Source organism: Nannospalax galili, unplaced genomic scaffold, assembly GCF_000622305.1.
Source record: "Nannospalax galili isolate Female #2095 unplaced genomic scaffold, S.galili_v1.0 scaffold1055, whole genome shotgun sequence".
In the NCBI taxonomy this organism is placed as follows: domain Eukaryota; kingdom Metazoa; phylum Chordata; class Mammalia; order Rodentia; family Spalacidae; genus Nannospalax; species Nannospalax galili.
In genome coordinates this window covers 204,339-229,827 of record NW_008337140.1, presented here as the reverse complement: position 1 = coordinate 229,827, position 25,489 = coordinate 204,339, and the positions used below count along the sequence as shown (strand labels likewise).

The 25,489-nt window shown below is 36.5% G+C and overlaps 1 protein-coding gene across 7 annotated transcripts in view; it reads right to left on the bottom strand.

Annotated features, from left to right (window-relative positions):
* Zmym4 (zinc finger MYM-type containing 4) overlaps positions 1 to 25,489 on the bottom strand; it is a 119,375-nt gene that overhangs the window by 50,777 nt on the left and 43,109 nt on the right. For 4 of the 7 annotated variants that reach the window (XM_008832105.3, XM_029563116.1, XM_029563118.1 and 1 more), the window contains exons 3-7: positions 17,318 to 17,842; positions 15,070 to 15,131; positions 14,525 to 14,695; positions 6,259 to 6,343; positions 5,769 to 6,024 (exon numbers count right to left, since the gene is read on the bottom strand). In XM_008832105.3, coding sequence (XP_008830327.1) covers positions 5,769 to 6,024; positions 6,259 to 6,343; positions 14,525 to 14,695; positions 15,070 to 15,131; positions 17,318 to 17,842 — 1,099 coding nt within the window. The remainder of the gene's footprint in view (positions 1 to 5,768; positions 6,025 to 6,258; positions 6,344 to 14,524; positions 14,696 to 15,069; positions 15,132 to 17,317; positions 17,843 to 25,489) is intronic. The other 3 variants (XM_029563119.1, XM_008832107.3, XM_029563120.1) reach the window with 2 other exon arrangements.

Genomic DNA, 25,489 nt, shown 5'->3' with positions numbered 1-25,489 from the left:
GGAAATTTTGTTAAATAAAAGATAAAACCAAACAGCTTTCAAAGAGTCTTTTAAAGAACTGAATTATGATCAAGATCTAGAGAAAACCACATGTAGGTAAAATGATCTGTCTCCAAATAAAGCTATAGCAAGCAACAAGGACAGAGTTAGACCATAAGTAAAGGGCAGGGAGGAGGGGAGTACAATTACTAAAGTGCTTGTCTAGAAAGAATGAGGACCTGACTTCAAGGATCAAAGTCCATGTAAAAAGCTGAGTGTGGTGCTTAGCACCTGAAATCTCAGAGTTAGGAAGACCCCGGGGCTCTAAGACCATGTAGTTTAGACTAACTGGTGAGAGATCTATACTAACTCAAAGAACGACGTGGACAACCTTCCTGAGGATGACACAAGGGGCTGTCCTCTGGCCTTTACGCATGTTGTGTGCATATATATACACACCCGCACACATGCATATACAAGCATATGAATCCCTCCCCACAACATATATTAAAAATATAGGAGTTGGGTGACCATGTAGTTTAGACTAACTGGTGAGAGATCTATACTAACTCAAAGAACGACGTGGACAACCTTCCTGAGGATGACACAAGGGGCTGTCCTCTGGCCTTTACGCATGTTGTGTGCATATATATACACACCCGCACACATGCATATACAAGCATATGAATCCCTCCCCACAACATATATTAAAAATATAGGAGTTGGGTGAGCCGGGTGTGGTGGCGCATGCTTTTAATCCCAGCACTCGGGAGGCAGAGGCAGGAGGATCTCTATGAGTTCAAGGCCAGCCTGGTCTACATAGTAAGTTCCAGGACAGCTGGGGCTACAGGGAGACCTTGTCTCAAAAAGACCAAAAAAAATTAAAAGTGATCATCATATTTAACTAACAATTTAAAAATGAAGGTGCTAATGCTTCTTTTTATTCCTTCTAAATAAACAATTTTCTGTTTATTCTGTGATAGTGAGAGATTGAACCTAGAGCCTATACATTCTAGGTACACGTTCTGCCACTGAACTACATCCCCAGCCTTTTTATTTTGAGACAGAGCCTCCTAAGTTGCCAAGACTGACACTGAACTTGTGATTCTTCAGCCTCAGCCCCTTGGGTAGCTGGTAATGTGACCCGTACCATGAGGCCTACCTTCCTTTTCCTTCATAACCTAATCGTTGCTTTAATCAAAAATAAAGTAGCATAGGTTATAGCATCATGTATGATGCTTATTGACTAAGTATAACTTAGTCATGAGGACTGATCTCATGAAGGGCTTCTAGGTCGTAATGTCTTTCTTTCACTTTCAGAGTAATGGAAAAAGATCCTTTCCATGCAAATTATTTACCTGTACATATAGGAACCCTTGTGGAGCTGAATAAAGCAAATGGTAAGAACTTACACCCAGCCCTGTAATATACTTGTTTGTCTTGGTTTTTTTGAGACAGTGTTTCATATAGCCCAGGCTGACCTCTTATTAGATGAGAATAACCCTGAACTCCTAATCTCTACCTCCTATTGCTGGAATTTTGTGCCATGCCAGGCTTTATGACAAAACAAAAACTTATCAACTCTTGAAATTTTGTCTTATAAGTCCTGGCTAGTTAAGATTACAGTATCAGTGTAGCAGAACACCATGGGAGCAACAACTTCATGAGAATAACGAGTGATCCCTGTTTCGTGGCAGAACAATGTATTTCCTTATACTTGCTTCCTATTTCCTTTTCTCAAATGCAATCTGTGGTTCAAAGTATGTTAGCTTTAAAGTGTTAAGTGTCAATTTTGGCATTTTTCTCTCTTTTTTAAATATAAAATTCTTGGGACACCAGATAAGTCAATATTTAGAAATTGTAAGGGAGGAAATATTTTGCTTGTGTTTTTAATGTTTTAACATTTGAGCAACATTTAGTTTGGGCAATATATTTGCCCTTTAATTTTTTGAAACCGAATAGTCAGTTTTGTCAGGAGGGGAGAAAACTCAGTAATATATATATATATATATATGAGTTGGATGGGCATGGTAGCAAATGTCTTTAATCCCAGCACCAGGGAGGCAGAGGCAGGCTTTTCTCTGTGAGTTCAAGGACAGCCTGGTCCAGCCCCACTACAGGGAAATCCTGTCTCAAACACCCCTGAGAAAAAAAATATACATATGGACTGGACAGATGGCTCAGCAGCTAAAAGCACTTGCTGTTATTGCAGAGTACCCAAGTTCAGTTCCCAGCACCCACACGAAGCTAACAACTGTCCTTAACTCCAATTTCAGGTAATCTGACACCCTCTTCTGCCTCTGCAGGCGGTGCACATATGATGCACTTACAAACTTACATACATGTAGGCAAGACATTCATACACACAAAAAAATTAAATTTTTAAGTGTGTGTGTGTGTATATATAGGACACATATTCCTAAGCTTATGTGAATTTTTTAATGGTCCTTTTATAAGTAAACGATAACTTTTTAAGTGTATGTGGTGCTCATGAAAGGAGAAGTATCACTGACATTTTAGAAACTTTAGGTTAAAATAAGTAAAGATGAATAAATGAATTACATCAAATTATTTCGTCACAAAACAGCCAAGAAAAAAACCTACAAAAATTGTTAATTTTCAGTCTGACAGAATCATAGAATCTGATAATGTACATACCAGCATATAAAAATTAGAAGACATAGCAAAACTGAGCATTCATTTTTTCTTTAATATTTTATATTATTTTTATTTTATTACTTTTATTTCACGTGTATTCGTGTATTGCCTGAACGTAGGTAAATGCACCCATGTCGTGCAATGGCAGTGGAGGTCAGAAGAGGCTGTCGGATCCCCTGGGACTGGAGTTACAGACAGTTGTTAGCTGCCATTTGGGTGCTGGGATTTGAATCCCGGTCTTCTGCAAGAACAACCAGTGTTCTTAACCACCAAGCCATCTCTTCAGCCCCTTATTTATTATTTTTATTTTATGTGTGTTGTGTACTGCCTGCATGAAGGTAAGTACACCCGTGTCATGCAATGCCCGTGGAGGACAGAAGAGACTATCAGATCCCCTGGAACTGGAGTTACGGACAGTTGTTAGCTGCCATGTGGGTGCTGGGATTCAAGCCCAGGTCTTCTGCAAGAACAGCCAATGTTCTTACCCACTGCACTATCTCTCCAGCCCTCAAGTATTCATATTTATAACCATATGCTATAATCAAAATAGTAGAAATAAGCATTTTTGGATAAATTTATGTTGCTAAAAACAGTATGTGGGAAATCATTTAATAGTTATGTATAACTATAAAATAATAGTAATAGCTTTTTCTCCAAATGTAGGGTCATTATTAAATAATTCATTCACCAATATTAAGTATCTAATATGCTGGTTATATAGTAGCAGACAAAACAAAGTACCTACCTCTATGTTATTTTTATTTCCACTGATAGATATTATGCATTTATATATAATATATAGTAAATCTGTATGGCAAAATAGCTAATTTTAATTAATATACTCAGTTACCATTTTTAAGAAAACTTTACATGATCTCAGAATTTTTTAAATATACTGAGAACAATAATAATGTTTTATAATAGACTGAATTTATTCTTCAAATTATAAAATCTCAGTATTTTATTGAGTCAAATTTAACTTTTGAACAAAATTTCATGAAAGTTCCTATTCTACCTTTTAATCAATGTACTGCAATCTAGATGACTTGCACCCACACATACACATTAAACAGACATTCAATAGATAACAATTTAATACCACTGAAGCTATATGAAAGAATGCACTCCAGGCCAGGCGTGGTGGTGCACACATTTAATCTCAACACTCAAGAGATTAGTCTCTGTGGGACTGAAGGCAGCCTGGTCTACACAGTCAGTTCCAGGGAAGCTGGGACTGCAGCAAGACCCCCATCTCAAAATGACAAAAAATTAAAAGCACTCCAGATTTAATATATCTTTTCTGAAATGCTTAGGATCATAAATGCTTCAAATTTCAAATTTTTTAAGGTTTTGGAATATTTGCATAGCCTTTACTGACCAAGCATCTCTTCTCTGTGATGCTCAAAAATCCAAAATATAAATATTGTTTTAGCCAGGCATGGCAGCGCAAACCTGTAGTCCCAGCACTTGGGAGGCAGAGGTAGGCAAATCTCTGTGAGTTTAAGGCTAGCCTGGTCTACATAGCAAATTTTTTTAAATCTTTTTGAGACAGGGTCTCCTGGTAGCCCCAGCTGGCCTGGAACTTGCTACTTAGACCAGGCTGGACTCAAATTCAGAGATCCGCCCACCTCTGCCTCCCAAGTGCTGGGATTAAAAGGCGTATGCTACCACATCCAGCAAAAAAATATTTTATTATTTTTATGTGTATGAGTGTATTGCCTGCATGTTTCTAAGTGCACCCATGTCATGCAATGCCCATGGAAGAGGGCACTGGATCACCCAGAACTGGAGTTACAGAAGACTGTTAGCTGCCATGTGGGTGCTGAAAATTGAACCCACTGCTGAAAGAGCACTCATTGCTCTTAACAGCTGAGCCATCTCTCCACCCCAAAAGTTTTGAACTCTGGATTTAATTTTTGTATTAGAGATGCTCAATCTGTATAACTTTAAAAGAGAATCCCAAACAAAAAACTGCAGTGTATGTTGTTACTTTAAATAATTGCAATGTTACAAAGAAAACAGACCTTCCAAAGCAAACTAAAGATCAATCTACACTTAGATAAATGAAGCACCATATATATTTAAACTGCTATGCTACTACTATTGGAATATAACTAAAATGCACTGTCACTTGTTCCAAAGAAATGAAATGCAAAGAGATGTGTACACAACTAACTTCTAGAAAAGCATCTACACATATTCAAATTTCTGTTAATTCTGTGGTCTAACCGAATCAGAAGATAGAACATCTTTTCCCTTTCCTGAAAAAGAAAGGGTGGAATCATATGAAGAAGTATAAACACTAAGAGATTAGTAATAAATCCGTTTAAATAGAGAAACCAAATGTTTCAAAACAACAAAGCATTATTCCTCTTTTTCTGACTTACTTATGGAACAGTAACTGACAATCACCTTACAAAATATATCAAGATGACCTTAATATTCCTCAAATACATCAAGATGATCTTAAAAGGCATGGTTCATACTCCTTTTTTTTTTTTTTTTTTTTTTTTTTTGGTCTTTTTGAGACAGGGTTTCCCTGTAGCCCCAGCTGCCCTGGAACTCACTATGTAGACCAGGCTGGCCTGAACTCACAGAGATCCTCCTGCCTCTGCCTCCCAAGTGCTGGGATTAAAGGCATGCACCACCACGCCTAGCCCCATACTCCTTTTTTTTGTTAACATTGCAATAGACCTTCTGAAGCAGTCAGATACTGAGAAAATATTAGAAGTCATTAAAAAATCAGAACATTAAATTTCAATTATATATAGACAAGAAACAAAACTTTAAATATTTGTTCAGGTTAAGATCTTTACATGATAAAAATGCTGTGATACTAAACTACCTCAAATGTATACTCTTTGTTATATACGGAATCTTATATAAAAAAGATCAAAGGGTCAATTTCAAAATCACTTGTTAATTTATGAAAGAAACATTACTTAAAGCTACAGGAGAACCAAAGCACCTACCACCCAACAAAGACTAAAAGTAGCAACAACATAGTGACACTAAACATGTTATTTATGGGAAGAAAAAAATAAAGCCACAGAAATGTAGAAACAAATATAATATAGGCAGATTAAAAGCAAAGTATAAGAGAAAAAAGACAATTTAGAATTCTGCTATACTTTGAGCAACTTGAACAAGTTTTCTTGGTGAGAGGAGGTGGTGGGCGGGCAGGTGGAACTGTGTATCCAGTGAGGCACAGTGTGGAGCAGAAAAGCTGAGTAGACCCTTTCCTCTGATAAGCAGTCTGTCCCTTCTGGAGGATTTTTTTACAACCAGAACAGGAAACTCGAACAGCTGTGGCTGGAACTGAAGGGAGCATTTTATTCATGCCAGATGATGCCAGTGAAGGCTGAAAGCCAGTAGTCAACTGTGGAGCTTTAAAAAAGAAAGAAGAAGAAAAAATTTTTTTACTTTTTACCATACATTTTAAGTACTGGTTCTTTTTCTTCTAGAACTAGTCGGAAGCCCAATGAAATGATGCAATGTACAATGTAAAGGCATTGTAAATGAAAAAAGAAAACTGCCTAGTGTATTAATACAAGTAGAAACTGCCTCTCATTCATGTTGGTCAGAATAAATACAATTCATTAATTCGGTTCTGATTCTTACCAAGAGGACTGCCACTGACTGAAAACACAGCACTAATTTTCAGTTCCCCCTCTTGAGCTTTTTGAGGTTGGCCATGACTATACTCCTTTAAAAAGGAAAAGAAATAAATAAATACAGAGAAAATAATAAATTCCTAAAGAAATCAAGGCATTTTACTACTGCTGTATAGAGGTGGAAAATGTTTACATTAACATTAGTAAGAAATAAAATAATACAAAACAGTAAACAAATTAGTTAACAGCAAACACACAGTATACTTGTTTAAGCTGAAAGAGGGAAAAAAAATGTTAGCTACCTAAACAGCATGAGCCCCTACCAGATATTTTGAAATTATTCCAAAAAAATTATCCTTTAATCCCACATTATTTTAAGCTGCTGTTCATTATAAAAGTAATACACAGTCATAATAAAAAATTTAGGTAAGTAGAAATAAGAAAAAAAAATTTGGCATACTCATCACCCCAAAAGAACCACCGTTATTCCTCTGGTATATTTCTTTCCAGTCTTTTCCCCTTTTCTAGTCAATGGAAGGGTTTGTTTCTTTACACAAACTCTTTAAACAAATTTCTCTTATGAATTCATGTGCTGCTCCTTTGAATTATTAGAGCCTTTATGTATTCTTGCATATCAAAAAAACTGTCTAATGACCAAATACCAGCATTTCTAAGATTTGAGTCTAAGAATCACGAAGGTCTAGAATAGTGTGAGAATTTTAAGACTTTTTGTTGTTGTTGTTGACTTTTTGAGACAGGGTCTCCCTGTAGCCCCAGGTGTCCTGGAACTCACTATGTAGTTTAAGCTGTCCTGGAACGCACAGAGATCCACCTGACTAAGAAGACTATTTTTAAAGCTGTGTTATTTAAATGATTTTTAAGTACAAGTAAAAATTTTAAATCATGAATAACCATCACATGGTAGAATTTTAATGTCGATTTTTCAGAGCTGCTGTTTACTTTTATAAATACACTGTTCAATAGTATTAAGTATTAGTATTAAGTAACAGCTGTTGCTGCTGTTAAATTTTAAGATGCTTGTCACAATAAAGGTGGCAAAATACTACAAAACCTCTTTATTCTTAGAATTTGAGGTATCTCAGATGATACTACTTTTTGTGGTAGGGGATATCAATACTACATAAGCTTAAGAAATATCAGTATGTGTTATTTATACACACTGACATATCAGATTAAACAGATGAAGCTGACCTAAGTGCCCTTGACTCAGGAACAAAAATAAGAGTGACCAGACACTCTGTAATCACAATAATATTTTAATATAGTATTTTTCTTTTGTTTATTTTATTTTATTTTTGGTCTTTTTGAGACAGGGTCTCCCTGTAGCCCCAGCTGTCCTGGAATTCACTATGTAGACCAGGCTGGCCTTGAACTCAGAGATCCACCTGCCTCTGCCTTCCGAGTGCTGGGATTAAAGGCATGTGACACCATGCCCGGCCCCATGACTAGGTAATGCAGTAAGTTAAAAGTGAAAATTTATGCAAAAATTCATGATTAACATAATACTACAACTTTAAATAAAGGTGAGATCAGTAATATTTTTCCTCTTTTTCCCTCCAGCTCTAGTATGGCCTGCATGGCACTGACTTATCTAACTGTAACAATACTGGTTTATTTAGTATTTTCATATATTTACTACGATCAATAATGCCATAAATATATCTGTGTATACTCACACTTTAATCCTAGAATTTGCTATGTAAACTAGGCTGGCCTGGATATTACAGAAATTTGCCTGCCTCTGGCTCCCAAGTGCTGGGATCAAAAGTGTGTGCCACCATGCCTGGCTTCAAAGTCTTTTTCCACTTTTTTTATTATTATTTTATTATTTTTATGTGTATGTGTGTATTGTCTGCATGTAGGTAAGCAAACTTGTGTTGTGCAATGCCCGAGGAGGACAGAAAAGGCTGTCGGATCCCCTGGACAGTTCCAGACAGTTGCTAGCAACCATGTGGGTGCTGGGATTTGAACCCGGGTCTTCTGCAAGAACAGCCAGTGTTCTTAACCACTGAACCATCTATCTAGCCCCCTCCACTTTGTTTTAATTTGCAGATATTTTTTATGTTCATTTACAAGTTCATTATGATTCAACAATATTAACTTCTGTAGCATTTCTTATCAACATTTCTTTTTTTTCTTTCTTTCTTTTTTTTTTTTTTTTTGGTCTTTTTGAGACAGGGTTTCTGTGTAGCACCAGCTGTCCTGGAACTCACTATGTAGACCAGAACTCACAAAGATCCGCCTGCCTCTGTCTCGCAAGTGCTGGGATCAAAGGCCTGTACCACCACACCCAGCATTCAGCATTTGAGTTAAATTTTTCCTGTACTAAGGTCCCATTTTTATGCCACAATTCTGAGAATCTTTACCTTTGTGTTTTTTTCTATCTCTTACAAAGTTTTATTTCTATAATACACTAATAAGAAAGTGGTTTCACTGTTTATGATAGAGTCCTTTAAACCAGGGATCAGCAAATTTTAACTGCAAAGGGTCAAACAGTAAATATTTCTGGATTTGAAAGCTATATAGTATCACAACTACTCAACTCTGGTCTCTGTTACAACTACACAACTCTGCCCTGGTAGAGCAAAAGCACCCATAGATCATATGCAAATAAATGAACATGACAACGTTCTGAAAAAAAAACTATGTACAAGAGTATCAGTCAAAAGAACAAATAGACACACAGTGAACTGGATTTGGTCAGCCACTGATAAATTTGCCAATGCTGGCTTAGATGCATTTGAGACTGGGCATTTTTCTTATTCTTAAACAGAAAATTCTATTGATTAAAACGGCAAATTTTGGAAAAAAAAAAAAAAAGGACGAGCTATTCTGTATCATTATCAGCCTGAATAATTTTCTATCACACTGTCTTAATGAAACTATAGGATGTTTAACCATTTAAAATGGTTAAACCTCTCGAAAAAACTTTTGAAAATACCTAATACATGCATCTGTGTACAACTACTCTTTGGAACTCCAGAGGTTAATCACTGGTATGTTCATCACATCACATCAAATATGTATCTTAAATTTAGGAATAGCTGACATTCCTAATATGTCATACATTTACAAAAAAAAATGATCTCAGTGTTCATTCAAATTGTTATTTTACAATAGCACTTTTTAGTTAATGCTGGAAATAGTGTCTTTTTCATTATATCCTGAAAGTAGGAAACTGATTAATAGAAATACTATTATCTTTTATATAGTTATTATCTCATCTATGTACTCCACTAAATTTTCAATTAATTCTCTAATAAACAACCGTTGCTACTAGTGGTCATTTTATTTCTCCTTTCTATTACTTTTATGTTTTTTTTGGGGGGGGGGTTGTTTCGGTTTTTTTTTTTCCTTCTATTACTTCTAATTTCCCTTATAATACACTAAAACATGCATTAGGGCCAAGAGTAAGAGTCCAACACACGAGTTAAGTAACAATGTTGACAACAATTTTTTGTATTCTGTATTCTTTTAATAATTATACACAGTTGCCATCACTTCGCTTTCAAATTCAGTGACTGTTACTGATTTAAAACAAGTATTTCCTTGAGACAAGGAAGACTATAATAGGAAATGTATATAAGGAACTGGGTGGTATATCATTTGACATCTAATAAAGACCTTCGGAGGTGCACTGCTGGCGCAACAAACATATTAAAAATTTAAAGTATTGAATTATCCTGACATTCTTATGCATATAGTATTTAAAAGGGAATCGCCAATAAAAAACATTTTTTTAATCTCAGAAAACTCTAGAAATAATCAGTGCCCATTAGCTCACATTAATGGTCTCCAGTCCGTTCTCTCACACTATGATGGCAATTCCAAACTCCAGACACAGTATTTAAGCTGTCAATATTTATTACTTTTAGGAAGGAAGGAAGGGAGGGAGGGGGTAGAGAAGACTGTGAAGTACTCTGTATAAAAAGCCCATAACGCCTTCAAGTTAGAAAGCCTGGTTTGTTTGTATCCCTCACAATGACTAGTAAATCATGCTTTAAAAGAATGATTTCTTAACCCCAAATAGAACTAAAAACCACAGAGATTAGTACAAAAACTCCTTTACCTTTCCCTTCTTTGCCACAAAGGAAGGTATTATCAATATCCCAGGACAATTATGTTAAAAATTATAAACAGTGTCTATGGCCAAATAAACTTGATATACCTAAAGCAAAGTCCCACCATTTGAATGACTGCATTCTACTTTCCAAGATTCTATAAAGCACTATTGCAACAATTTAGGCTTTCTTTATTATGGTGAAAAGAACAGAAAATAACCAGGATTTTAACATTAGTCCGGTTCTCACTTTCAGATCCTATGGAAAAGAAGAAAAGAGAAAACAAGGTCTGTGGTTCTGTAAGTTTCTAGTTAAAACCCTGTCTAGGCATTTTAAAAATGTAAACAACAATTACTTACAGAACGATAGGCAATCAAACAAAAATTAGACTTAGGTTATAAACCCTAAACAAACTCTTCCCTGGCTATACGGTCTTGAGAAACTAAATTAACCTATGAAATTTTGCTCCCTGATGTAAACACAGGGTGATATATCCTCTAGTATGAACCATATTTGGTTGTTACAGGATGAAAAAACACAGTACATATAAAAACATCTGTAACTGCTTTTTAAAACTAGAGGAAATGCTACAGTAACATGCAATGGGATTAGGATAAAGAAATGATACTGAAAAACTAAATGTGTTACGCTACTTAAGAAGCAAAAAGATGATGCCTGAGAAGCCAGAATTTTTTATTTTATTTTATTTTATGTGGTTATCCTTTATTTTCCAAGTAATACTGACTAAAAATATTTACACACCTACTTTTAAGTGAAGCCAGAAATTTATAACTAAAAAAGTGACTAAGAACAAATGAGTTAGCAGTAAATATATATATATTAGACATTTCAGCATCTTGGTGATGATATAGTAAAGAAATTAAGACCAACTTGAACTGTAAAATGGAGAAGAAATAAGTACTGAAAGCAAAACTACAAAGTTAAGCACAGAGAAGTTACTAGTAAGTGATGATCAAAAGAAAAGGATGACCACACCATAAATTCTATCAGTACATTATGAGGTTAATGGTACTTACTGTTTGTGAGACCAAATAAATAATACAATGTAATTCCCTCTTCTAGTCTATGTACAATGAGTAAGATTAATAAAGCATTATGCAGTACTGAAAAGCAAGGACTACAGATTTGCAATGACCATGGAGGAGGAATACAGAAAACAAGAAAGTAAAGAGAGAGCAAAATGTGGTCAAGAAGCAGAAGGAAAGCGGAGGAATGGGAAGAAAGCAAGAACCAGTATCTATAGTTTTGATTCTACAGATTATAGGATGATGTCACTCACAACAGAAAGAGCTGCTCAGGGAAAACCTAGTTCTATCCACTCATGTGCTAGGACTGTTTTACTATGAGGACTTAACGGATCTTATACCGAGGACCTACCCACACTACTACTTCTCTCAAAGGGTCCAATCAAGTAGCGAACCTCTGGAAAAGTTCTTCTCCATAATCATTATAAATTTGATATTTAGGGTTTCACAACATATTTGTAATTTTGAATATGTACAAACCACAGGTAATAGTATCCACTTCATCCTACCAATATTCCCTAACCACTGAAACCTCTGTTTAAAACAGCAATAGTGGGGCTGGATAGCTCAATGGTTAAGAACACTGACTGTTCTTGCAGAAGACCCAGGTTCGAATCCCAGCACCCACATGGCAGCTAACAACTGTCCGTAACTCCAGTTCCAGGGGATCCGAGAGTCTCTTCTGTCCTCTGCGGGCATTGCACGACATGGGTGCACTTACCTACATGCAGGCAATACAAGCATACACATACAATAACAAAAAAAATATATATATATATATATATATTTTAAAAAGCAATAGTAATAACTTTCCCAATGCCTTCTCACCCGCTCTGCATTTGGTCTTTGCTTTAAGTGCCTTGGTCCTGAGAAAAGGTCAATGGGTCCTATACAAAAGAAAGAGACGCTTTTGGTACTCTCCCAGCACTGTAATTTGTTAGGACTTTCCCATGTCCACTCTGGGCCACAGGAAGAGAGACTTCACTGCAGAAAGACATGGTTGTAATTTTCTCAGAAATACAGAGTTACATGAATTCATTAGGACATTTATCCCTAATTCAGATAACCCAAGATTTCCATTTCACCTGTTTCTATAAACAATTTTCAATCTATCATGTATTAACATATTTTTGCATTCCTTCTAAGGTCTTTCTTGAAGCAACTGTCCTCATATCCATTCAGTTCCTAGAGCTTTACCATTACTACCTGAATACATCTACCTACATTTTGCTTCGCATGAAACTCTTACTTAACCAAGTGTCATCGACCTCTGTTAGGTCACAGGTCTGTTCCTTTAAGGCACTGATCACTCTAAGAGGCCAGAGCCTATAAAAGAAATCAGGGCAGGCCATCCTGAGTTCCCTCTCTATGTCAAAGTTAAGAAGCACGTATAACCCCAGTGTGGTGGCGCATGCCTTTAGTCCCAGCAGCTGGGAGGCAGAGGCAGACAGACCTCTGTGAGCCAGTGTGGTCTACATATTGAGTTCCAGGCCAGCTGGGGCTATAAGGAGACCCTGTCTCAAAAAGACAAAGAAGCATGCTATAGCCTAACAGCTTTTAATTTATGGTTCCATGCTTTTTGTCATGTGAACTAAATCATGTGGTGTGAAATTTTCCAACACTCTGAAAAAAATGTAGAAGTCAGAGATTTCCCTTTGTTAGGGGAAAGTTCCCTAAAGGTTTACTTCTCTAGGCTTCTCCCTGTCATCATATCATGATGGCTATCTGTCTTACATTAAAAAATTATTTGCAATGAAGTTCCTCTCCGGGTTTTAAAGGATGCCTCTGTTTTTCCTTTCAGGCCCTGTTAAGACTTTTTCTGATAAACTGTATTGTTCCCTTCAAATGGTCTCCCACCTCAATGGCTCTTGTGATCATAGTGCCCTCTCCCCCAATAAACCTCATTTCTGAAGGGTAATTATATATCAGTTCCTTTTACAAACTCACCAGTCACTTCTGTATCTAACACTTGGTAGTCTGTCATTCTCTCTCTTTAATTTGAAATGGTAGTTCTGAATAGCACATGATTTTCCTCCCCAGGCATGTAGTATATGGTAATGTCTGAAGACATTTCTGGCTGCCGGGTTGGGGTGGGGGTGGATGCAATTGGTACCTAGTAGGTAGAGGACTCTGCAAACTAGCAACACACAAGGCAGACCCTCAGATCCTAATAACAAAAGAATGATCTTGCCCCAAATGTCAACAGTGCTGAGGCTGAGAAATTCTGATCAATGAAGCGTAAATGAAAAATTATCTTCCATATTAGTCTCACTCACCCCCCCATAAATTCCTTAAATATAAAAGAAAAGGTATGTTTCCTCCAGGTTAGATAAGCTAACTGCTATTACTTTATTCTTCACCCTACGAATTTATGCCATCTGAAAAAAACAGACTATCTTCAAATAACTGCTATTATTATATATTCATTGTTTAGATCTCCTTCTACATTTCAAAGTGACTACATCCTGTAACATAACTTCTTTCTTCCACTCCAGCCACTGCAATGTCACCACTTGCACAATAACTATCTACAGTATTACAGGATTCCTGGCTTTTACCTGCAGAACAACCCTGAAATAGCACACCTGTACCTTTACGCTTACTACTCAAAAATCCAAACTTGGAATCATGAATCACTCACCAAAGCCTCCTTTCCAATAAACTGGTTCTTCAATCAATTAACCCTTCCAAAGATAATTATGTCCATTAGGCCCTCCTGAAAGACAGTTAAATCCATACCTAACCTGTACTTCATTAGTAGTAACTGCAAAAACTTATTACTCTCTATGAACTAAACCACACCACAACCCATAAACCACCCTCCTGCTAACTTTTCATTCACATCTGCTTATCAATCTCAACACCTTTAAGACTCACCAGTTTCCTAATTCTCCACTGAAATGTACTACAAAAAGCCACAACGGTATTAAAAGATGGAAGATTAAAAGCCACAATTACCATGAGGGAAAATTTTCACATAATCCTTGCTAATGCCTTTTTAAGACAATTCAAATTGCTTCAACCTCCTTTAACAAACTTTTCATCCTGTCAATCAACTACTACACTTCAACACTTCCTTTCTCAAATGAGTAAGTCAATGTGTGGAACAAAAAGAAATAGCAGAGGGAAAAGGTGAAATGTTTACTTGAGCATTTTCAGGTTCATCTTTAATTTTGTCTAGTAGTCCCTGCTGTGGTGCCATTGCTTTGTCATACTCATCATCCAAAGGTTCTTCTTTAATTCTAATATTTGGTGCAAAGGAATTCCCCAGTTCCGAACCAATGGATTCTTTATTGGCAAATGGGTAGCTGGAGTCCTAAAACACAATATAAAGGATTAATAAATATTCCATTTAAAAAAAATTTTTCCTCTTCAGGTTTAACACCCAAAGAAAAGTTCAATGGAAATGAAGAACTCTATGGACAAACATTAGAGTCCCTATGGCTAAAACATTAGAGTCCCTATGCCTAGAAGTTTATGTGCTCCAGAACTAAATATTAAAAGCAAATAAAGACCCTAAGAACTGAGGCTTCTTAAAATATCTTGAAAGATGTCCTTACCCAAATAATAAATTAAAAAAAAAAAAAACCAGTGCTCTGTCTAATACAAGTAGAGTTTTCAAAGTGACATAAAGAAAACTTTGACACTTGCCACAGTTAACAGCAATCTACATACACACTGAAAACTTACCCTAAAGTTTGATTCTGGGGTTTGTGGTAAATGGGTATGTAATGGTTCTTCAACTTGATTAGCTATTGAAAGAAAAACAAACAAACAAACACATGTATATGAATAACAAATCTTTTAAAGAATGACCTAAAAAGGCTATCATTTGAAATCACCTCTTTTCCAACAAAGATGCTCATCAGAGTAAACTGAGTTCCAAACCCCAAAAAGTTTCAAAGTTCTGCACACCTGGCCTGACCTACCTTTCAGCTTTACCTCGGTTTTTCCTTGCTCAAAAATTTGCTTTATTTACAATGCTCTGAAAATTGAGTTTGTCCTCTTCTCAGTTCTGATAAGTCCACCAAATCTCCTCTGTCTTTCCTAATATCCTTTTCCAGACTCTGCTCAGTTTAAATTTACCTCTCTATAAAAACATTCCTTACTCACACTAAGTTAAAATTTATCTTAGCCGGGCATGGTGGTGCAGATGCCTTTAATACCAGTACTCAGGAGGAAGTGACAGGAGGATCTCTGAGAGTTCCAGGTCAGCCTGGTCTACATAGCCAGTTCCAGGCCAGCTGGGGCTACAGGGAGACCCCATCTCAAAAAAGGAAAAAAAAATTATCCCAAGAATTATGTTATGATAAATACTATAAGGCATAAACAAAATGTGGATGTGGCTCAGAGTAGAGTGCCTGTCTAGCATACACAAAGAGCCTGAGTTTAGTATACAGCACTGGGGGGGGGGGGAAACATGCAACGGACAAACACAAAATGATCCCAATTTTAACCTGAGTATGGTGGCTCAAGCCTCTAATTCAAACACTCAGGAGACTAGGCAGGAGAACTGCTATGAGTTCCAGGCCAGCTTGGGCTATAAGTGAGACTCTGTGTCAAAAAATAAAAAAAATAATCATTTAAACTCACCCCTTCAGTTAATTAAGATAAATATTGCAGTCCTATAACAAACTCTGCCACTATCTTGCATTATAAATTCAATCTTAAGGTATCACCTCATCACTGGCACCTCTACTATTTGAGTTGTCTTGTCCCTTCTACTACAAGACATAATGTTCCTTCAGAAAAAGGATTCCTATAATTTCAATATCCACTGAAGGGATACTAAAATTATTGAATTTTACATATTGGAAATATAGTCTACCCTTGCATAGCCCTGTACATAATTTATACTCAAAATATTTGTTGCTTTTCACATACTGGTTTGTTCTTTTTACAATATATTTCCTGTCACTGCCTGAAGAAATATATGGATTGATACGAGTACTTGGTTTCTTACAAATCAATTTAACATTTGTGGAAGGTTTATAACCTACATCACATGAGATTAAGTTCTAAGAATGCAAAGATGAGTAAAACACAATCTGGCCTTCAAGAAACTCCTCTAATAGGTAACACACACACACAAAAAAAAATAAGTCAAAACCTGTGACATTATGATAAATACTGTAACTAAGGCATAAACAAAATGTGGAACTATGGGTAAGGAACCATTCTTAGAAATTCTGACTAGAGTGGAAGAGATTTATGAAGCATACTGGATAAGTACTGTTACGTGTGTGTGTGTGTGTGTGTGTGTGTACGTACGTACGTGTACAGAATGACAGATATACGGGTGTGTGTGTGTGTGTGTGTGTGTGTGTGTGTACGTGTACAGAATGACAGATATACGGACGGGTGTGTGTGTGTGTGTGTGTGTGTGTGCATACGTGTACAGAATGACAGATATACGGGTGTGTGTGTGTGTGTGTGTGTGCGTACGTATGTACGTGTACAGAATGATAGATATACGCAGAGAAAAAACTGACATACAAATGGAGTAGCAGGAAAGGAAGGCATATAAGAAAGATATTTAAGAATAGAACTGAAGCTAAAGTACAGGGTACACTGTGGAAAGAGAATCAAAAGGAGCATCAACTAACTATTAAAAGTATAAAATGAGGAAATTGTTCAATTTTTTAAGTTTAGACTAATGGGTGGGATAGTAGTTTAAATCAGTGCTTACAGCACAAGGCCCAACTTCAGATTCCAAGGTTCAACCAAAGAAGGGGAAAATGTGGTTTAAAGCTACCTGTCAATCACTTACACCACAACAAATAGTTCTAGGGAAAAATTCAATCAGTCTTCACATAAGGATAAGAGAAAACTGACAATGAATTAAAAACTTCATATTTCATTTAACATTAAAGTAATAAAAGCTGTATTATTGGTACTTTGTTATTGTGTTGTATGGTTCTAATCCAACAATTATTACCTGCTTTATCAAAAAAACTGCTTTTCAACCTTGTATCCAAATCTTTATGGGGTTTATCCAACCGTTTTTCACGTTCATGATAAGTCAGGTCTCTATTTTTCTCCTTTCCAGAAAATGTCTCTTTGCTGTTTTCTCTTACTAAACTAAAATCTTTTCGTATTGATTTAAAGACAGAAACCTGATCAAATTGTTTAGGAAAGTCTTTTTTTAATTTATTTTGAATTTGTATTTCATTTTCATTGTCTGATTCATGCTGAGTGGCTCTTCTCTCTATTTCCAAACTATCATCAGTATGAATTGAAGAAACAAGATTGTCCTTTGAACTAAAATTCTGTTCATCCTCATTGTCACTACCAACGACTGGAATTCCTGCAAGATCCCCAGAGTTCAAAAAATAATCATCTTCATCCAGCAATGAATTTTCAGATCCTGTTTGATTCGGCATTCCAAAAGACATGCTGTCAAGGGTAGGAGTTAAGTTGTGGTCTATATCTTCAGACATTTCTGTATCCATGATACCACCACCTTAAAAAGTAAAATACTGTTTAGAAAAGCGATAGCGCTAAAGGTGACCATAATTATAAGGTCTGCCTGGTATTTAACCTAATATATTTTTCCTTTTCAAATATAATAGATAATATTAACGGTAGTATTCATTTAACATTTATGATGACATTATCCCTATGTGACAGTTAAGGAAACGGGAAGTCAAAACTTGAAAGACCTCTTCAGGTTAGAAAGAAGACAATATGATACAGAGAAAAGAGCACCAACTTTAGAATCAGACATATTTATGCTGAAATTATAGAGTCTGTATATAAAACAGCATAATACTCACCTTGGAAATTAATTTGTGGTGAGGCTTAGTGACAATTATGTATAAAGAGGCACTAACAAAACAACTGAAACACAGAATGGAATTTGAAAGTGCTAATTTTTATAGTAAGTGTTCTAGGTAGTTGAACCCAGAACATTCACTGTAATAAAACCCAAGCCTTTAGTGCCAGAATCCCATTTCTCTATACTAACACTAGTGTAGACTTAATGCAGTTAATGTTTACAATGTTAAGTATGTAATCCTAAAAGTACAATGTAGGCATTTTGTTCTCTTCTTAACTGTACACTGAAGTCTTTCCTATTACAATACAAAGAAAATCCAAGTTTATACTGCCTTCATTCATTTCTCCTTCACAAACCTGCAAAGAAAGAGATCTTAACTAGTTCCCTCCTGTAGGAAACTCCAACTTAGTATCTCTAAACTCAAACTCATTATTTACTCATTTCAAGCATTCATTTATTTTTTCCCTCACTTGATTAAATGACTCACCAAACTACCAATTGTTCATGATCGAAAATTATTCCAATTCTCCTTTTCCATGAATAAATTCTACTAACTATATTATTTCATCTCTCTAAAATCCATTTCTTCCATTCAGCACCTAATTCTAACACTCCAAATCACTTCCTATACTTCATCTTCAGTAGAGCACAAAATTCACTTAACTACCTATAAAGCAACTATATTCTTTTCTTTTTTTCGAAGCTGAGGACCAAACCCAGGGCCTTGCGTTCTACCACTGAGCTAAAGCCCCAACCCTAAAGAAACTATATTCTAATAAATTCTATGTCCAAACCATATATAATTGGTCCAAGAATAGGCAAACTGGAACTTATTAAAAACAGAATGAAGTCAAGACTGAAATACTAATGGCCTCCTTGTTTTACTGCCCAGAAAGTCCAAATGAACCTTTATTTGGTTGTTTTTTTAATCCTTACCTGGATTCCATAATCTAATAAAGTCCCATATTTGATTATCTGTAATCAAATCTTAACATGCAGAATCCAAATAAAAGTTTCATCAAGTTACCCTCTCCTCAGACATCTTTCTAAAACATAAGTTATTCCTTCCATATTAAACCATCTCCTGAAATCCTTCAACAGCTCCCTATTCTCTAAAGGACCAACGCATCCATTCAGCACATATTCTGTGTTAATTAAGTAGTATGCTAGATTCTAAGGACAAAATAATTAAAATAATTATAATGACTGGAGTTCCTTATAGAGCTATAAAAACAGCTAAACAAAAGAATTAGAAATAGTATGGTAATAAATAGAAATTAGAGCTCATAATGATGTCAACAAAGGGAGGGGGAGAAAAGTTATTTATATTTTTACTGTATCAGAAGAGTGCTTACTAATCAATGTGGAATAATTGGAAAATCATACTTGTATACTTTCTAAAAGAAGTCACACAACAGGTGGTAAACAGACGCTAAAACCTTACAGGCAAGGCCTCAACATGCCTACTTTTTCACAGCATACTGCAGAGATAGGGACTGAAAGACAGGACAGAGTAACCAATATTACAGGTATTTTCATGGTCCTATTTTCCATTTATTTAAAACTTTTCAGAATAAGAGAGTAGGGAAGCATACACAACACAGAATTCTACCAGACTATAAGCACTCTAAGTCATCATTTGAGTCCCTTTTATTCAACATTTAACCTTATTAGCAAACCACATGAAACATGCTCTGTAACTGTTTCATGCTAAAATGCCTATTATGAGAGATCAGCAGCTTAAGTTCTATAGTAGATACGAATTAATACTAACAAGTAATGTTGCAGACAACTTTTACTATCTATTTACATTTACATTCAGGGCATAGTATGGGTAGAAAGGTAGCTAAACAGAAAAACTCCTGTAACTCAGACCCAAATAACTTACAGATATATTTAAGTTCAGACAATGAAAAGGGAAATAAATCATGTTAGAACTAGTACATCATAAAGAACAAATCTTTGTAATGATGACACAAAATTCAGTATAAGGCAAATTTATTTAATAAAAGTATTAAACATCAAAAGTAACTATAAAAACTTATGAGAAAAAGCAGAAGACCAAAAAACTGGTTAAAAAGGTTCATTGCACTATATTACAACCAAATACATATAAAAACAAAAGATTTTTTGGTGTGGTCTTTTTGAAACAGGGTCTCCTCTGTAGCTCCAGCTGGCCTAGAACTATGTAGACCAGGCTGGCCTCAAACTCACAGAGATCCACCTGCCTTTGCCTCCCAAGAGCTAGGATTAAAGGAGAGCACCACCATGCCTGGCCAAACAAAGGATTTTTAAAAACATCCCACAGATAAGGAAATACCAATGGTCAACAGGAGCGATGCCAATTAGAAATACAACAAAATACCACCTTTACATATAGTTTGGCAATAACAAGAAGTTTTGATAAAATAAGAATGAAGATGGCCATAAAAATCATACAGAAGAGACTGTGGCAGAGACCCTATGTGGGCTGGAAAGCCTAAAATATTTACCATTTAATCCTTAGCAAAGAGTATTTCCCAATCCCCATAAATACTATGGATAGGAATGTAAACTAATAAGGGAACAGTCAATATTTATGATAATTTAAATGTACATACCTTCTTGACCCAAAACTTGTAAGAATTTGCTCCATAGGTTAAATCTCACAAACATCTATGAAAAAGAAAGCGTATAGCTAAAAACTAAAAAAATGAGCTAGTGTGGTGACACAGGGCTGTAACATCAAACTTGGGAGGAGTAAGCAGAAGAGTTCAAGGCCAACCTCAGCTACATGGTGAGTTTAAGACCAGACTGGGCTACAGGAAAGCCTATCTCAAAAAAGAAGGGAGGGCAACTGGAAACAGCTTATCATCTATTCACCAGTGACGTAATTAAATACAGGACTTATATAGCTATTAAAAAGAATGAAGCATCTTTTTAAGTTCCCAAGTCCTACTGGGGGGCGGGGTGCAAGATCACCAAGACGGCTCAGTGGGTAAAAGCACTGAGGGAAGCCTGAAAGCCTGAAGACCTGACTTTGATCTCAGGAATCCACAGTACAAGTAGAGAACTGACTGACTCTCTGACCTTCACACACATCGTGGTACCTGCACACTTGTGCTCATGCATACACACAGACACACACACCACACCACACACATACAAATAACAAGCAAAATCAAGTAGCAAATGACAAGAATACGTCTCTTGTACAACCATTTTCTTTGCATTGTGAAACATCTACATTCTAGTAAAAATTCTTTATTTGAAAATTCACTGAAAGTCGGGCATGGTGGCACATGCCACCCAGCATTGTGAATTTCAGGCCAGACTGGTTTACATAATGAGTTTCAGGCCAGTGGGGCTACAGGGAGACACTGTCTCAAAAGGACCAAAAAAAAAAAAGCACTGAAATACCTTTCTTCTAGATAACTGATTTCTTTTGCCTTTTAAACCAACGCCTCCCTTGTCTGTAAGGACAAAAACAGGAACAAACAACAACAAAAAAAAAATAGCTTCAATTTCACAGAGCCTAAATTAAATTATACCACCATGATCAAAGTAGCTGAACTACTTGAAAACACAATTTCTTACTAAAAAGAGTTCTGGCTTTCAGACTGAAGAATACATCATCTCAAAATATATTAAACTGGTATACTGATTATTTCAAGCTGAAATCTCCCTTTTGCTCTTTCTGTGTATCTGACAAGTCATAAGGATTCTTTCAAGAGGGTTGATCTCTCTGGACTGAGAGGGAAAAAAAAAGTTGAGTATTTTTTCCCACTAGATACCAGAAGTTGGGAATATAAATGAACCTGAATAAGCAAATTCATTAAGAAGTCTTAATTTTCCACTACTTTTCATCCTTTCCTTCATCTACTGGCATTTCTAGAAATTACCTCTCCCACACAAACCCATTCATCTATCATTCCTTCATAAATATCATTCTAGGTCCAAAGATTATACAAGTATCTTATGAGAGTTGGTGAGATGGCTCAGTGAGTAAACGGGCTTGGTAGGTAAAGGCTTGCCACCAAGCCTGATAACCTGAATTCCATCCCTGGGTTCCACATGGTGGCAGGAGAGAACTGATTTCCACGAGTTGTCCTCTGACCTCCATATGTACCTCTAACCTCCACATATACATGCATACCCACATAATACTTATGCCCCCCAACCCCCCCACACACAATCAATCAAATGTAATTTTTGAAAGTATTTTGCTATGGTCATTTTGATCATTTATGTAAACCTTGCTCTCTTGTGAAGGTCCCTATGTACATGTACAATTATTAAACTTTTACCATGTGTGATAGTACACACCTGTAATCCCAGCACTTGGAAACTAAGGACAGCAAGATAGGTAGTTCAAGATTGCCCTCAGCTACATAGTAAATTCAACACCAGCCTAAGATACATAAAAGACTTTACATTAACTTCCCATTTCTTTGATTGCCCCACCCCATAAAGAGTTAAATGTTGTGAGGAGGTGATGAATGGAAGGAACACTAATTAGGTACCTATTGCAATAATCCACGGAAATAATGTTTACTAGGATTAGTACAGGTACAGAAGGTGGGGAGGGGAGGCCAGATATTTGGGAATATACCAGATGGAGTTAAAGATCAGTGGGGTAAAGATACTCAGGGAAGCCTGAGGACCTGACTTTGATCCCAGGAATCCACAGTACAAGGAGAGAACTGACTCTCTGACCACCACACAATCATAGAACATGCACATTTATGCTCATGCATACGCACACACAGAACACTCTCTCTCTCTCTCTCTCTCTCTCTCTCTCTCTCTCTCTCTCTCACACACACACACACACACACACACACACACAACCATATAAATAAAATGAACAAATACTTTGAAGGCTACTAAGTACTAAAACAGACACAATATGAAATATTAAACATACATCAGTTAAAAGAACAAGAATTCCTGGCCAGGCATGGTGGCACACGCCTTTAATCCCAGCACTCGGGAGGCAGAGGCAGGCCTATCTCTGTGAGTTTGAGGCCAGTCTGGTCTCCATAGCAATCCAGGCCAGCTGGAGCTAAAGGGAGACCCTGTCTCAAAAAAGACCAAAGGGCAAAAAAATAAAAAAATAAAAATCCTTCAACTTAAAAAAATCTCCAGAGTTGACAAGATGGCTCAGCAGGTAAAGGCACTTGCACACAAGCCTCAAGAACCGAGTTAAATCCCTGGAACCCACAATACAGAAATAGAAAATTGACTCCTGAAAGTCATCCTCTGGCCTCCACTTGGGCATTGTGGCATATGTTTTCATCAACAAATCACATTTTAAAAAACCAGTAACACTACAAATTCCAATTTTACATGAACTCTGTAAGGAAACTTAAGAAAATACTAACGTTGAAGAAACAATGTACAAATACTAACCTTCAGCCATTTCTCAAAGTAAAAAGAGAATATAGTTGTACACATTTATTTTTACTTTGCATGTATGAGGGTTTTGCCTATATGTACATAAGAGCACCATGGGTGCTGGGAGCTGAACTCAGATCCTCTGGAAGAGCAGCCAGTGCTCTTAATAGTTGAGTCATCTCTCCTGTCCCAGAATATCGTTAGATTTGTATATACGTGTATGCAGTGCACACATGGAGTGAGTGAGCAGGTTCGTGAGCATGTAGAGGCCAGAGCAGGATGTCAGTGTCTTTAATATCTCTCTCAGATGTCTTAAGACCAGGATCTCTAAACTGAACAGAAGGGCTGGCTTTTCAGCTGTTCTTGCCAAGGACCCAGTTTTGAAAACTCAGCACTCACAGTAGTCACCAACCGTCCATAAAACTCCAGTTACAGGGGATCAGCCTGTTTCTGCCCTTCATAGGCACTGCACAACACTGATACACTAACATACATGCAGGCAAAACACTCAAATGCATAGAACAAATATCCAATAAAACATTACACCAATATAAAAATATAATAGAACATAACAAAACTAAATCTTCACATATATAAAACTTAAAAAATCTCCAGCAGTGCTAATTCAGTTCGGTTTACAAAGATAATTTAGGTCAGCGAGATGGCTCAGCAGGTAAAAGCTCTTGCTGGGCAAGTCTGACCACCAGAGTTAGATCCGCAGAGCCCAAATAAAATGCCTGGTATGGTGGGGCACATCTGTAATCCCAGTACTCTTAGGGGCAAGAAAAGCAGTGGCAACAGGAGAATCACCTGAAGTTCCAGAGTCAGCCAGCCTGAAACATACAGCATTGCAGAAACAACAGATAGGCTGCCTCAACAAACAGAAAGCTGTCCTCTAACCTCCATATTAAAGAGCTCTCTTGCTCTCTCTCTCATACTTAATACATAAAATAAAAAAAGATTACTTAGATGAGAACTATATGCATTAGCATAACAGACTATCAAGCTTAAAAAAACTGCATGTCAGTCTACTCAGCATCCAAAAAGGCCTAAGGCTAGCTGTATTTGATAACTTATGCCTATGCTTATAATCCCAACAATCAGGAGGATGATTTGGAGGACCACCCCAAATTTGACGCTGGCCAAGGCTAAAGAGTGAAACCCTGCATCAAAAAGCCAAAAATATAAGTTAACTTAAATATTAAAATATGAAAAATGGATTATCATGAAAACTCTTTTTAGAATTATAAATTCTTACTGAAGGCATACGTAAGAAGTTCATGGGCAAGATTCAATTAACCTACACATTTAAGACAATTCCAGTTAAATTCCAATAAGTTTTTGCTATTTTGCAATTTTGTTTTGCTAAGAAAACCAGAGGGCCTGGAGATACAGCTATCAACTGAGTGCGTGCTAAGCATGCACAAAGCCCTAGACTCAATTCCTGGTACCACATAAACCAGCACGCTGGCACATAGCTGAAAATCCAGCACTTGGAAAATGCAAGAAGCATCAGAAATTCAAGACTGTCCTACAAAAATCAAGTTCAAGGATATGTGAGTTCCTATTTCAAACAAAGAGAATTCAACATGAAAGCTATAACTTGAATAGGGGTAAGAGTAAGTAAAACCATCCTGAAGAACTTTTTTTTTTTTTTTTTTTGGTCTTTTTGAGACAGGGTCTCCTTGTAGCCCCAGGTGTCCTGGAACTCACTATGTAGACTAGGCTGGCCTCAAACTCACAAAGATCCACCTGCCTGCCTCTGCCTCCCAAGTGCTGGGATTAAAGGCGTGCGCCACCATGCCAGGCCCTAAGAACAATTTTCAGGAATGTGTTCCATCAAATTACTGTAATATGTAACTAAATTAAAACAACATAGTTTTAATTGGCACTGGCAAGCATATATATATATACATATATATATGTATATATATCAGTAGTTTACCACATCACTGA